We start from the raw sequence: 15,465 nt of genomic DNA, 5'->3' as shown, positions 1-15,465 counted from the left end.
TTTTAGATTTTTGTTAGACTTTTGTTTTATGATAAGAGTTTTTATTTCTAGGCATTTGTGAGTCAGCTTGAGACTGTGGGTAGGTAATTGGGAGAGAAGACAAAACATAACAACTGCATATTTAAAAGATTAGTAGAAGTATTTTAAGATTGTGTATTTATTGAATTTACAAACTAGCATAAAGCTAGTAGTATCACTATAGAAAAAAGAAATTTTTTATATAAGAAATGGGCAAGATGAAACAGCTGGCAGGATCTTTTTTTTAGATTAGTTAGGCAGTTGTACATTACTTCATTGTGGTAAGTTGTACCATTGATCCAACTTAAGTTTGGGAAAGACTGATGTATTAATGTATTTTAGCTAACCACTTAGGTAATATCCATTATAATCTAAGGAGTATAGCTTTTACAAAATGTGGAAAGAAGTTAACTAATAGAAGTTGCTTATGTTATAGAATCATTGTAATTGAAACATAAAATGAAGTTAACCCAGAATTTGGTGGTGGTTTAGTCACTAAGTTGTGTCTAACTCTTGCGATCCCATGTACTATAACCTGCCAAGCTCCTCTGTCCAGATTTTCCAGGCAAGAACACTGGAGTGGTTTTCCATTTCCTTCTCCAGTGGATCTTCCCAATGCAGGGATCAAACCCAGGTCTCCCACACTGCAGGCGGATTCTTTACTGTCTGAGCTGCCAGGGAAGCCCAGCCCCCTCAAATCCCAGTCCAAAGCATTACTCTTCTTTTTTTCTTTCTTTCTTTCTGTCTATTATTATCCCCTTCTCTCTGGATTCTTCTGCTCTTGACCATAATCCCTCTCAAATGATCAGGCATTTCCCAGGCGGCAGCGCTGAGGCTGTGGTAGAGGGCGAGGAGGCCAGGGTGGCGACGGGTGGAGAGGTGCAGGCAGGGTGATTTAGTCTGACCCCTTCATCACCGTTAATACTTGCCAAGACTCTTTCCATACTTACTGACAAATGAAAATTTATATTGGGGAAAAAAAAATTTTTAGATTCCAGGAGAAACTTCTTTGGAAAAACAAATATCGAACAATAAAACAGCTCTGTGACAGAGACTTCCCAAACACCGCTTGCTTGCCTCAGATTCTGAGAGGCTGCTGCGCAGCGTGCTACGTGTTTGTCTCTCATTGCTGTAAAAACTGCTGTGAGACAAGCTACAGTTCCCGTGTTTATTCTCCTGTGTGGACATGTGGGTTCTCTGCAGTCTTTTGTTATAACTACAAGTTTTTCAGAGATGTATACTTAGGAGTGAAATTGCTGAGTCATAGAGAGTTTATAAGAAGATGCCAAACTGTTTTCCAAAATAGTTATACCATTTTACACAACCCTGTTGAATACATCTTCTTCCACACTTGGCCACCATAGTTTTTACTTGTAAATCTAGTTAGTGTAAATGATGTCACATTGTCTTAATTTACATTTCTCTACTACTTATAATAAGGTTGACCATCTTTCCCAATATTTTTTAATTTTCTGCACTTCCTTGTCTATCAAACACAAGTTCATATCTTTTGCCTATTTTTAGAGGTGTTTGTTTTATTGTTTAATGGAAATAATTTTATATACTCTAGGTACAAATGATCTGTAATTTTTATGGATTACAAATGTCTTTTCTGAGTTTGTGACTTGTCGTTTTATTTTCTTAATGATATCTTTGGTTGACTAGTTTTCCTTTCAGTGTACTCAAGGCAGTTTCTCCTTTTTTTCTGAACAATCCTGTTTTGTGTATAAGGAATTCTACTTTTTCAGTTCAGTTCAGTCACTCAGTCATGTCCGACTCTTTGCTACCCCATGGGCCGCAGCACGCCAGGCCTCCCTGTCCATCACCAACTCCCAGAGTTTACCCAGACTCATGTCCATTGAGTCGGTGATGCCATCCAACCATCTCATTTTCTGTCGTCCCCTTCTCCTCCTGCCCTCAATCTTTCCCAGCATCAGGGTCTTTTCAGATGAGTCAGCTCTTTGCATCAGGTGGCCAAAGTATTGGAGTTTCAGCTTCAACATCAGTCTTTTCAATGAACACGCAGGACTGATCTCCTTTAGGATGGACTGGTTGGATCTCCTTGCAGTCCAAGGGACTCTCAAGAGTCTTCTCCAACACCACAGTTCAAAAGCACCTTCGGCACTCAGCCTTCTTCACAGTCCAACTCTCACATCAATACATGACCACTGGAAAAACAATAGCCTTGACTAGATGGACCTTTGTTGGCAAAGTAATGTCTCTGCTTTCAGTATGCTATCTAGGTTGCTCATAACTTTCCTTCCAATGAGTAAGCGTCTTTTAATTTCATGACTGCAGTCACCATCTGCAGTGATTTTGGAGCCCAGATAAATAAAGTCAGCCACTGTTTCCACTGTTTCCCCATCTATCTGGCATGAAGTGATGGGACCAGATGCCATGATCTTAGTTTTCTGAATGTTGACCTTTAAACCAACTGTTTCACTCTCCTCTTTCACTTTCATCAAGAGGCTCTTTAGTTCTTCACCTTCAGCCCTAAGGGTGGTGTCATCTGCATATCTGCGGTTATTGATATTTCTCCTGGCAATGGCACCCCACTCCAGTACTCTTGCCTGGAAAATCCCATGGATGAAGAAGCCTGGTGGGCTGCAGTCCATGGGGTTGCTAAGAGTCGGACATGACTAAGCGAGTTTACTTTCACTTTTCACTTTCATGCATTGGAGAAGGAAATGCCAACCCACTCCAGTGTTCTTGCTTGCAGAATCCCAGGGACGGTGGAGCCTGGTGGGCTGCCATCTATGAGGCCGCACAGAATTGGACACAACTAAAGCGACTTAGCAGCAGCAGCAGCTGGCAATCTTAATTCCAGCTTGTGCTTCTTCCAGCCCAGCGTTTCTCATGATGTTCTCTGCATAGAAGTTAAATAAGCGGGGTGACAATATACAGCCTTGATGTACTCCTTTTCCTATTTGGAACCAGTCTCTTGTCCCATGTCCAGTTCTAACTGTTGCTTCCTGACCTGCATACAGGTTTCTCAAGAGGCTGGTTAGGTGGTCTGGTATTCCCATCTCTTGAAGAATTTTCCACAGTTTATTGTGATTCACACATTCAAAGGCTTTGGCATAGTCAGTAAAGCAGAAATAGATGTTTTTCTGGAACTCTTTTACTTTTTTGATGATCCAGCAGATGTTGGCAATTTAATCTCTGGTTCCTCTGCCTTTTTACTAGAGCTAAAAAAGATATTCTCCTATATTTTACATCTAGAAGTTTTAAGGTCATCAAAACACTATTCAGTTCAGTTTAGTTCAGTCGCTCAGTCGTGTCCGACTCTTTGCGACCCCATGAATTGCAGCACACCAGGCCTCCCTGTCCATCACCAACTCCCGGAGTTCACTCAGACTCACATCCATCAGGTCAGTGATGCCATCCAGCCATCTCATCCTCTGTCGTCCCCTTCTCCTCCTGCCCCCAATCCCTCCCAGCATCAGAGTCTTTTCCAATGAGTCAACTCTTCGCATGAGGTGGCCAAAGTACTGGAGTTTCAGCTTTAGCATCATTCCTTCCAAAGAAATCCCAGGACTGATCTCCTTCAGAATGGACTAGTTGGATCTCCTTGCAGTCCAAGGGACTCTCAAGAGTCTTTTCCAACACCACAGTTCAAAAGCATCAATTCTTCAGCGCTCAGCCTTCCTCACAGTCCAGCTCTCGCATCCATACATGACCACAGGAAAAACCATAGTCTTGACTAGACGGACCTTTGTTGGCAAAGTAATGTCTCTGCTTTTCAATATGCTATCTAGGTTGCTCATAACTTTCCTTCCAAGGAGTAAGCGTCTTTTAATTTCATGGCTGCAGTCACCATCTGCAGTGATTTTGGAGCCCAAACAAATAAAGTCTGACACGGTTTCCACTGTTTCCCCATCTATTTCCCATGAAGTGATGGGACCAGATGCCATGATCTTAGTTTTCTGAATGTTGAGCTTTAAGCCAACTTTTTCACTCTCCACTTTCACTTCCATCAAGAGGCTTTTGAGTTCCTCTTCACTTTCTGCCATAAGGGTGGTGTCATCTGCATATCTGAGGTTATTGATATTTCTCCAGGCAATCTTGATTCCAGCTTATGCTTCTTCCAGCCCAGCGTTTCTCATGATGTACTCTGCATATAAGTTAAATAAGCAGGGTGACAATATACAGTCTTGACGTACTCCTTTTCCTATTTGGAACCAGTCTGTTGTTCCATGTCCAGTTCTAACTGTTGCTTCCTGACCTGCATACAGATTTCTCAAGATACTCAAAACACTCAAACACTCAAAACACTGTTAAATGGGAAAAATCTTTTGTCACATTACTACAATTTAATGAAGAGATTTAGCTTGTGTTAACTTTGTGTTAAAATACACCCCAAAATAAATGAGAAAAGAAATGAGACCACTGAAACATAAATATTGCAGTATACTGCTTTATCCTCACCAAGAATTGTCATTCTCTTCTCATTTAAATTATGAAAGCTTCTGTAACCATACCAGCTTTTCTTGGTAAATCTTTTCTCTGAGATATTAGTCCTATTTGAGGACATACTGTTTAGGTCTTACCTGTTTTTTTTAATCATTTCTTATCATAGGTCAGTATTAATAATGAAGGGCCTTTGAGAGCTTATAATCCAATTTATACTAAAATAGAAATGTAGTCTAAGAGAGGTTAAATGATGTACTCAAGCTCCTGTCTTTTTAAGTCATCAAGATAATGCTCAAACTCTAGTCTTTTGATTTCAACTCTAATATTCTTTACATCAGACTTTTTGTCCCCTTTAATGATTCATAATAAGGGTTGGAGTTCATGCCCTCTCAGCACTCTTCTTGCCTCCTGTAAATCTAGAGTTTCAGTTCAAGTGTATAGGCAAGAGTGAGAGGAAATAGAATCTTTTTTTTTTTCTTTTCCTTTCTTTCTCTTTTCTCAAATACCTAATGAACATTTCTATGTGTCAGGCGTTAGAGGTGTATGATAAATTAGATACCATCCTATCCTCAAAGAGCTTATAGTTTATTAGAAGGGTTACCAAGTAAATAGACTATTGTATTTCAGTGTCATAGTCACATGGGGTAATCACTGGGAATTCTGGAAGCATGTAAGAGGATGTCGTTGGTCTTGGTGAGTCAGGGTCACTTCTTAAAAGATAGGATATCTAAGGTATACTTTTAAGATAAACTGTTTATCATAGTTAAACAGTATTGGTTATTGAATAGTCATTAATACAGTCAAAGTATTTCTAATACTTTGATTAGAAATAGCTGGCTTCTCTTAAACTTATTCCATAGCTTCCTTGTTGAATTGCCTTGGTTCTTCCAGAGCAATTTATCTTAGAAAAGTCACAGAGAAAATAACTTGGAAAACCTTACAGGATTATCTGTACCTTTCTTGGAGCTGTTAACCCAATACAGTTAAATAGAATAGGTGCTCGAATAACTCTTCTTCATTTGCTCTAAACATAACAAAATTAGTACATTTAAAAAACTTGGAATTTATTTGCTAAAATTTCTGGCGTTAATGTTTAGAACGCTCTGGTGCCCAAGAGTATGTGAAGGGCCCCATCAAAGGAAGTAATAACCAAAGTCCTCTTGACAGGCAAATAGTGCATTCTCATATAAGAAGGATGGGACTCAGTCTTAACTTACCAGACTTTGTGGAGTGAATTGTGGCAAGTTACCCATCTAGAAGGTTACTGACTTCTATTAAGCTACATAAAAAATTGATTCCTGAAATAATAGCATTTCTCTTGGGTAGAAGTAAATTGTAATTCATATAGTTTTGGTTAAAACATTTATTCTTTGATTAAGATGGCTATCCCTAATTTCATGGCCAAGGTGAAAGTTTTTCTGAAGTTTATAATTGATGGATCTTTGTCATACTGAAATACAGGCCTTATATAACTTCATATAAAGCTTTTAAAACATTGTCAAAATGAAGTCAAACATTATTCTGTTTACTGTACTCTCACAGGGACATGGGCATGTTGCCAAATATCAGGTTTATCTAAGCAGAATATAGAAAATGTATTCTGAACTTTAGAATCACAAAAATGGTTCCCATCATCACACGGATTTTGTTAAAAATTAGCCAGAAAGTTAAACAACTCGTTTACAATTGGAGAAATCCGTTTCCGAATGCTGCTACTTAATATCACTAATGATAGAACTGTGCCCTGGGAGTGATGTATCCAAAAGGACACGCCACTGTCTGTGCAGAAATCACATCTGAATCTAGACATTAAAACAGTGGGCAAACCCCCGTTGAAAGACATTATACAGAATACATAGGTTTAAAAATGACTGTAAAAGACAGTTGTTAGGACAACTGAACATTTTTTATTTTGGTTATATGGTATATTACATTGATTTTTGTATACTATACCAACCTTGCATTCCTGGCATAAATCCCATTTAGTTTTGGTGTGTAGTCCTTTTTATGTGTATTTTATTGATGACTTAAGCTTTAACAGGATATTCCTCAGCTAGGGCTGAGAATAGTGGGGCAAGATTAGATTGGTCAATGTCACTTAAGACTGAAGGCCTCAGGCCAAAACATTCAAATATCCTAATATGAAAACATTGTGAAATGAAAACTCTTGTTGCTGCAGGCAGTTCTTAAAGCAGTAAGATAATGCCTCACAACCCTTGTGATTCTTACCAAATTATATTGTGAATCAGTAGAGCAAAGAGTTCTACCCTTCATGTACACTCATTCATTTGTTCACTGAGTTTTTGAATTAATATTTTTCCCCTTTGATCATAACTAAGGTAATAGAAGTAGGATGCATTGGTTCAGGTAGAGAAATTATTGTTTATATTGGCTTTTGTGTGTATTGGCATTTGTTTATCAATTTAAAGGTATATTTTTGTTATAGGGGCCAAGTTTAAAAAATATATTGGCCATTCAGCTCATGTAACGAATGTGAGATGGTCACATGATTATCAGTGGGTTATTTCTATTGGTGGAGCAGATCACTCTGTCTTTCAGTGGAAATTTATTCCTGAAAGAAAACTAAAGGATGCTCTTCACATAGCACCCCAAGGTGAGTAGTACATACTGCCTGAACAATTTTTCTGCCAAATAACTCTTCATGTAACTCCCAAATAATGATTTTACCATTGAAATGTACACTAGCCTTATGTTAACAGTACAGATTATTATCAGTGGAAATTTTAAATTAAAATATTAAGTCTATATGTTTAAAGTCAAATGTCACAGAGCATGGACGACAAAGTACTTTGGTTACACTTTAATCTAGCTGATGAGTGAAAAACATCCATTAATAAAGCAAATATTTAATACAGTCTCTGGGAGATGGGTTTTATATTTGTTTTTGTTTTTTTTTTTTTGACAAGAAAAATGATCTAATGTCAGTTCCGCTCTTACATGTCGTTTTTTCTAGCTGTTTTTCATGTTAATTATAGGTTATATTTACTTATATTTGCACAGACATTTAAATTTGATGTAGCGGTCATTGGGGAGCCAGTGAAGGGATTTAAAGGAACTATTGAGTTTGCAGTGAGTGGAGAGGAAGAGAATATGTAGTACAGTTTACTGACATCTGTGTCACTTGAATAGGTCATTTCATTTGATTGTTTCGTAGCCTGTCTCCATGTCAGTTGGCACAGTCAGCTTGCAATCCTTAATTTTATTGTGCTGTTTTGAAAGTGAATCTTACTTAAACAAGTAATGATGCATTTTTATAAATTACAGAAAGTCTTGCAGACTCTAATAGTGATGAATCAGATTCAGACCTGTCTGATGTTCCAGAACTGGATTCTGAAATTGAGCAAGAGACCCAGCTCACTTACCGTCGGCAGGTAATTTTTATTACCACATGAGCTTTTCCTGAAAAAATTTCTTCTTTATCTTGCTCCTTGTTTACTCATCTATTGTTATCTTTCGTGGTTTGTAAGTTTCCAAGAAATGTATGGCTGTTTCCCTCTTTCAGAGTTAAAGTATAGTTGTATAAAATGTTATTTATATTAAGTGCTTGATATACTAACTGTGCCTGTATTGTGTTTTATTATATAATATATGTGCTTTTTGTCACAGTACACTTACATTGATTTCCTTTAAAATGTTCTCTTACGAAGTATAAAAAATTCATGGAAACTGAATATGTATCTGTCAGTTTGATACTTAGACAATGTAAATTAGTTTGTCTTTCCAAGGAAGTAAATTTCAAAAAGAACCTTCCTATTTTAGTTATTAGAAGTTTAGTGATCATAGTTACACAATGTCTGAAGTTACATTAGGAATCTACAACACCTTTATTAATTTATATTCTAAGAATATTTCTACTTATGTACATTATTTAAAGGTTTACAAAGAAGATCTACCTCAGCTTAAAGAACAATACAAAGAGAAACAAAAAAGTGGTACTTCTAAAAGAAGAGAGCGGGCTCCAGGAAATAGTATTCGGTTACACTTTGTTCACGGGTACAAAACAACTACTTTTCATTTATGTGTTTGAATTTTGGTTCACATTTACCAGCTGTGTGACTTTGAGCAAGTCACTTAACTTCTCTGTCTCTGTTTCACCATCTGTAAAATGGAGATAACAGTGCTTTACTTCATAGGGTTCTGGTGGGGAGTAGATAAGTAAATACTTGTAGTGACTTAGAGTATTATCTGGCACATAATAAGCACTATGTAAGTATTTGTTAAATAAAAAATTATCTTGTGAAAATTTAGTGTTTATAAGAAATTGATCTATCTTAAAACAAGAAAAAATAAGTGAAATATAAGAGATTATCATCTCTCCTGCTGCTGCTGCTGCTGCTGCTGCTAAGTCGCTTCAGTCGTGTCCGACTCTGTGCGACCCCAGAGACGGCAGCCCAGCAGGCTCCCCGTCCCTGGGATTCTCCAGGCAAGAACACTGGAGTGGGTTGCCATTTCCTTCTCCAGTGCATGAAAGTGAGAAGTGAAAGCAAAGTCGCTCAGTCGTGTCCGACTCTTAGCGACCCCATGGACTGCGGCCTACCAGGCTCCTCCATCCATGGGATTTTCCAGGCAAGAGGACTGGAGTGGGGTGCCATTGCCTTCTCTGCTCCCCTAAATATGTCTAATTTGGAATGATATTGTGGCTTGTTTTAGCCTAAGCAATTTGGCCTTCATGTCTTAATTTCAATAAAATACTGTCTCTGGGTTCTCTTAGAACACCTGGCAATCCTGGGCTCACATTTCATCCTGGGACACCAGAGTCTCCAATCCAGCTCTTTCCTTCCCTTCACCTTGTAATCCTCTTACCTGGCTTATAATGTTTTTAAGAATTTGAAAACAGATTTATTTAGTAAAAGCTTTTTTACCTCCAGTGGAAGCATTTGGGGGTTTTTGTTTATTTTTGTTGGAGTGTGGTTGATTCACTATGTGTTAGTTTCAGGTGTGCAGCAAACGGAATCAGTTGCACATACACATGTGTCTACCCTTTTTTAGACTCTTTTCCCCTGTAGACCATGATAGAGTATTGGGTGGTGTTCCCTGTGTCATGCGGTATGTCCTTATTAGTTACCTGCTTTACGTACAGTGTGTGTATGTCAGTCCCCATCTCTCAGTTTATCCCTCCCCTCAGTTTCCCCCCGGTAACCTGTTTGTTTTCTACATCTGTGACTCTGTTCTGTCTTGTAAGTAAGTTCACTGGTACCATGTTTTAAGGTTCCACATGTAAGTGACAGTACGCGATATTTGTCTTTCTCTCTCTGACTTGCTTCACTCAGTGTGGCAGTCTCTAGGTCCGTCCATGTTACTGCAAATGACTCAAATGGCAATATTTCTCTGTACTTAGGTTTTATGAATTGGGTTTCTTTGAAGTGCAAATCAGGTTCCTATAAATGGAATTATATTGGTCATTTTTAGAGGACCTAGCTACTTTTTTCTGGATGTATATATTATTTTTAAATCGTAGTTTAAACTTATTTTTGTTTATATATATATATAATATTTTCATTGTTCAACAATGTGTGTAAAAGGATACACTCTGAAGATCTTCTCCCTACATCTGCCCTCCCAGCTATCATTCCATCTTACCCAAAGGGAATTACTTTTACTTAATTTCAGAAATATTTATGTATAATACAAGTGTACATTTTATGTATATGTATTTATATATAATAAAAATGTACATTCTTTTCTATACCTTTCACTTGTAAAAAAGCAACTTTTTGCTTTATAATATTTAAATTTAGTATTTATATTTATGCAAATAGTAATGTACAATATACACTTTTCTGTACTTTATTTCACTGAGTATTGTACCTTAGATTTAGGTGTCTGTAATCAGAGCAGTTCACAAAAGTTTTGGGATCTGAGATATTTGTATTTTTTTAAATTATTTAATATCTTGTAAAACTGGAAATTAAACATCCTCTGTATAGTCCGTATTTACCAGTGAAAGACCAAAGTTAATGTTATATGATATATTTTCTATATTTAGTTACAGAGGTTATGACTGTCGAAGTAATCTGTTTTATACTCAAATTGGTGAAATTGTATACCATGTGGCAGCAGTGGGTGTCATTTATAACCGCCAGCAGAACACACAGCGTTTTTACCTGGGTCACGATGATGACATTCTCTGCCTGGCTCTTCATCCTTTGAAAGACTACGTGGCAACAGGCCAGGTAGGTCCTTTGAAAGACTATGTGATAACAGGTTAGACAGGCTAGACCTTGGGGTTTAAAGTTAGATTAGTCCATTTTTTTTCCTTTTGTGTTCTTGGAAATGAATTCTTTAGAATGGGATTTTATTTTCATATTACAAATGAAAATTCTTTATTATAGTTCTCCTTAGAGTTTTATTGTTTTACTTATTATTATAATTTGAATTTTGAACGGTGAGCTCTGGGTTCACTTCTTTCTGTCAGAATAATATTTTTTTTTTAATCTGTGAGTAACATTAAGGTAAGAAGTCTGATTTTTTCATTATCTAAAATAAATTATCTAAGAAATGTTCTGTAACAAATAGGACGACTGTGTTTCTATTTTTCTATCATGATAGTAACATGTTCAGGTTTACCAAGGGAGAAAACACAGAAGAGTCATAACTGATACACCTCTTTATATTCTTATTCTTAGAGAAGGAAAGGAAGGGGTGTACCTATAAATTCTCACTGTGTTTAAGCACTTTACTCTGTGTAAGCATGTTACTAATTTCTTAATGTATATTTGCTTTATTCTCACCTCACCTATATGAGAGTGAAACCATTTGCCCCCAGCTTATAAATGAGGAATTTTAGGTTTAAGGAAAATACATGATTTTCTCAAAGATCTCTCAGCTGCTGCTAAGTCGCTTCAGTCGTGTCCGACTCTGTGTGACCCCATAGATGGCAGCCCACCAGGCTCCCCGTCCCTGGGATTCTCCAGGCAAGAACACTGGAATGGGTTGCCATTTCCATCTCCAATCTCTCAGCTGCTCCTGCTGCTGCTAAGTTGCTTCAGTCGTGTCCGACTCTGTGCTGCCCCATAGACGGCAGCCCACCAGGCTCCTCTGTCCCTGGGATTCTCCAGGCAAGAACACTGGAGTGGGTTGCCATTTCCTTCTCCAATGCATGAAAGTGAAAAGTGAAAGTGAAGTCGCTCAGACGTGCCCGAGTCTTAGCGACCCCATTTTCCAGGCAAGAGTACTGGAGTGGGGTGCTATTGCCTTCTCCAAATCTCTCAGCTAATACGTGGTAAAAACCCAACATCCTCAGTCTGTCTGGCTTTGAACACTGGGTTAAGGATACCTTCGGGGATATATTGAGGGCAGGGGCAGGCAGCTTGCATCATCCCAGGTAGCTTCCTTGAAAAGTGAGAAAACTCTTTCTCTCTCCCATCTCCCCTCCCTGGGTTTGTATCTCCCCTCATTGTTTTTTTCTCCCCTTCCCATCCCTTCCTCCTTTTCTTCCCCTTTTCTTCCATTCATTCAAAAACACTCATAGAGCATGTGCTGTGTGCCAGGAACATCTCTGGGAATATAAATAAAACATCTTCTTGCCATGGTAAAACATTAATAATCTGTGAGGGAAGGCAAACATGCAAGAAAATTGTGATACAGGGTCAGAAGTATAGATCGGGGCTTCTTACCTTGGAACTGTTGACACTTGGGGCTAGATAATTTTTTGTTGTAAAAATAATTGGGTTTTTGTGCACAGTGGAATCCTGTGCATTGCACAGTGTTAGCAGAGTATCTGACCTCTGTGCAGTAGATGCCAATCACACTGCCCCCGACTTGTGACAAACAAAAACATCTCCAGACAGCGTTTGGAAGGCAAAAGTCACCCCTGCTGAGACCCACTATTAGGTGTGTATAAAGCCCTCTTGAAATATAATATAGGACTGATTATTCATGCCTAATGGAATGGGAAACCCTCATAGAGATGGTGCCATTTGAACTCAATAGTTTACCTGACAGAGGGGAGGTTGGGGAAGGTTTTCTGTTTTATTGTGTAACAGTGGAGCAAAAGAAAAAAAAGAAAAAAAAAACTGAAATAAAACATAGCTTCTTTAAATAACTGTGAGCAACCTAAAGTACAAATCTTAGAGTTATTGGTGGACTTTAGTGGGAGAAATAATTAAGTGGGTTAGTGGGGGCTTCAGGGGTACCATTTACCTTCACTGCTAGTTTATGTCAAGGTTCCTCTTAACACACAGTTATGTGCCTATTGTGTGTAGCAAGGATCACCTGCAGTGCTGTAGGAAGGAGTTTGGACATTATTCTGATACTCCTGGAATAAGACTGTAAAAACTGGTCATTTACTACCATGATTCTGGCATTTTAGGGAATGTGGGCCAAATTAAATTAAAAGTCAGGATGCCCACAGGATATCCCTGGATAACCAGTGTAGGGGAGGAAAACCTTACCTCCTCCTATCCTAGACTTTTAGCTGGGATTCTGACAAAAAGACCAGGTTTCCCTGGTGGCTCCGATGGTAAAGAACCTGCCTGTAGTGCAGGAGACCTGGGTTTGATCCCTGGGTTGGGAAGATTCCCCTGGAGAAGGGAATGGCAACCTATGCCATTAACAGGAGCAATTCATATCACCTGGAAGAAACCTAAACCAGAAGTAACTCAAAATGGTGATTTAGAATTCCAGCTTATATAGAAAATAGTAGATCTGAAGAGAAATGTCAGGACAGAGGAAAGTGTTTAATAACTTAGTGAAACGTTGACTGATCACAGTGTTGTTTTTTGTTATATATTTATAAAAAACGAACCTCAAAATCAATGCTAATTGGCAGCCCTATTATTTCAGGAGTTGCCTTTATAGACAAAGTTATTATGTAATATAGCTTAATCGGTATAGAGAAAGTGATTACTTGAGTCCAAAGGAATAATTAAAGTTTAAGTCCTGTTAACCTGCTTGGTGAAAGCTGTGAAAAGAAGAGAAGCGAAAAGCAAAGGAGAAAAGGAAGATATAAGCATCTGAATGCAGAGTTCCAAAAGCAAGAAGAGATAAGAAAGCCTTACTCAGTGATCAGTGCAAAGAAATAGAGGAAAACAACAGTGGGAAAGACTAGAGATCTCTTCAAGAAAATTAGAGATACCAAGGGAACATTTCATGCAAAGATGGGCTCAATAAAGGACAGAAATGGTATGGACCTAACAGAAGCAGAAGATATTAAGAAGAGATGGCAAGAATACACAGAAGAACTGTACAAAAAAGAGCTTTACGACCCAGATAATCACAATGGTGTGATCACTCACCTAGAGCCAGACATCCTGGAATGTGAAGTCAAGTGGGCCTTAGAAAGCATCACTATGAACAAAGCTAGTGGAGGTGATGGAATTCCAGTGGAGCTATTTCAAATCCTGAAAGATGATGCTGTGAAAGTGCTACACTCGATATGCCAGCAAATTTGGAAAACTCAGCAGTGGCCACAGGACTGGAAAAGGTCAGTTTTCATTCCAATCCCAAAGAAAGGCAATGCCAAAGAATGCTCAAACGACCACACAGTTGCACTCATCTCACATGCTAGTAAAGTAATGCTCAAAATTCTCCAAGCCAGGCTTCAGCAATATGTGAACTGTGAACTTCCAGATGTTCAAGCTGGTTTTAGAAAAGGCAGAGGAATCAGAGATCAAATTGCCAGCATCCACTGGATCATGGAAAAAGCAAGAGAGTTCCAGAAAAACATCTATTTCTGCTTTATTGACTAGGCCAAAGCCTTTGACTGTGTGGATCACAATAAACTGTGGCAAATTCTTCAAGAGATGGGAATACCAGACCACCTGACCTGCCTTTTGAGAAACCTATATGCAGGTCAGGAAGCAACAGTTAGAACTGGACATGGAACAACAGACTGGTTCCAAATAGGAAAAGGAGTACGTCAAGGCTGTATATTGTCACCCTGCTTATTTAACTTCTATGCAGAGTACATCATGAGAAACACTGGGCTGGAAGAAGCACAAGCTGGAATCAAGATTGCCGGGAGAAATATCAATAACCTCAGATATGCAGATGATACCACCCTTATGGCAGAAAGTGAAGAGGAACTCAAAAGCCTCTTGATGAAAGTGAAAGAGGAGAGTGAAAAAGTTGGCTTAAAGCTCAACATTCAGAAAACGAAGATCATGACATCTGGTCCCATCACTTCATGGGAAGTAGATGGGGAAACAGTGGAAACAGTGTCAGACTTTATTTTTGGGGCTCCAAAATCATTGCAGATGGTGATTGCAGCCATGAAATTAAAAGACGCTCACTCCTTGGAAGGAAAGTTATGACCAACCTAGATAGCATATTGAAAAGCAGAGACATTACTTTGCCAACAAAGGTCCGTCTAGTCAAGGCTATGGTTTTTCCAGTAGTCATGTATGGATTTGAGAGTTAGACTGTGAAGAAAGCTGAATGCTGAAGAATTGATGCTTTTGAACTGTGGTATTGGAGAAGACTCTTGAGAGTCCCTTGGACTGCAGGGAGATCCAACCAGTCCATTCTAAAGGAGATCAGCCCTGGGTGTTCTTTGGAAGGAATGTTGCTAAAACTGAAACTCCAGTACTTGGCCACCTCATGCGAAGAGTTAACTCATTGCAAAAGACTCTGATGCTGGGAGGGATTGGGGGCAGGAGGAGAAGGGGACGACAGAGGATGAGATGGCTGGATGGCATCACCGACTTAATGGACATGAGTTTGGGTGAATTCCGGGAGTTGGTGATGGACAGGGAGGCCTGGCGTGCTGCACTTCATGGGGTCACGAAGCGTCGGACATGACTGTGTGACTGAACTGAACTGAACTGAACTGAACCTGCTTGGTGCTTTAACCTCTCTGCATCTTTGTTTCTACCATTATCTTAGCCTGGAATGTACTTGCTTGCTTCTCTTTTTGTCCAAGACTTACACTTTTTGAAGGCCCAGGACAAGTAACATAATTTCCATGAAGATTTTCTCTACAGCCTTTCATCCTCATTAAGCACATACCAGATGTTTTTATTTTCCCAGTGAGTTTGCAAAATCTATCTAATTGTCTTAGTGCACACTAGCATA

General features: G+C 38.7%; 1 protein-coding gene across 11 annotated transcripts in view; it reads left to right on the top strand.

Annotated features, from left to right (window-relative positions):
• Positions 1–15,465, top strand: part of EML5 (EMAP like 5) — a 159,899-nt gene that overhangs the window by 68,352 nt on the left and 76,082 nt on the right. For all 11 annotated transcript variants that reach the window (XR_009738865.1, XR_009738864.1, XM_061429644.1 and 8 more), the window contains exons 11-14: positions 6,878–7,045; positions 7,717–7,823; positions 8,327–8,445; positions 10,439–10,629. Coding sequence is in view for 9 of the 11 variants with exons in the window: in XM_061429644.1 (XP_061285628.1) it covers positions 6,878–7,045; positions 7,717–7,823; positions 8,327–8,445; positions 10,439–10,629 (585 nt within the window). In the remaining 2 variants the exon portion in view is untranslated. The remainder of the gene's footprint in view (positions 1–6,877; positions 7,046–7,716; positions 7,824–8,326; positions 8,446–10,438; positions 10,630–15,465) is intronic.

This window comes from Bos javanicus, chromosome 10, assembly GCF_032452875.1.
Source record: "Bos javanicus breed banteng chromosome 10, ARS-OSU_banteng_1.0, whole genome shotgun sequence".
Lineage (NCBI taxonomy): Eukaryota > Metazoa > Chordata > Mammalia > Artiodactyla > Bovidae > Bos > Bos javanicus.
The sequence above is the reverse complement of the archived record's forward strand: the minus strand, read 5'-3'. Positions and strand labels throughout refer to the sequence as shown.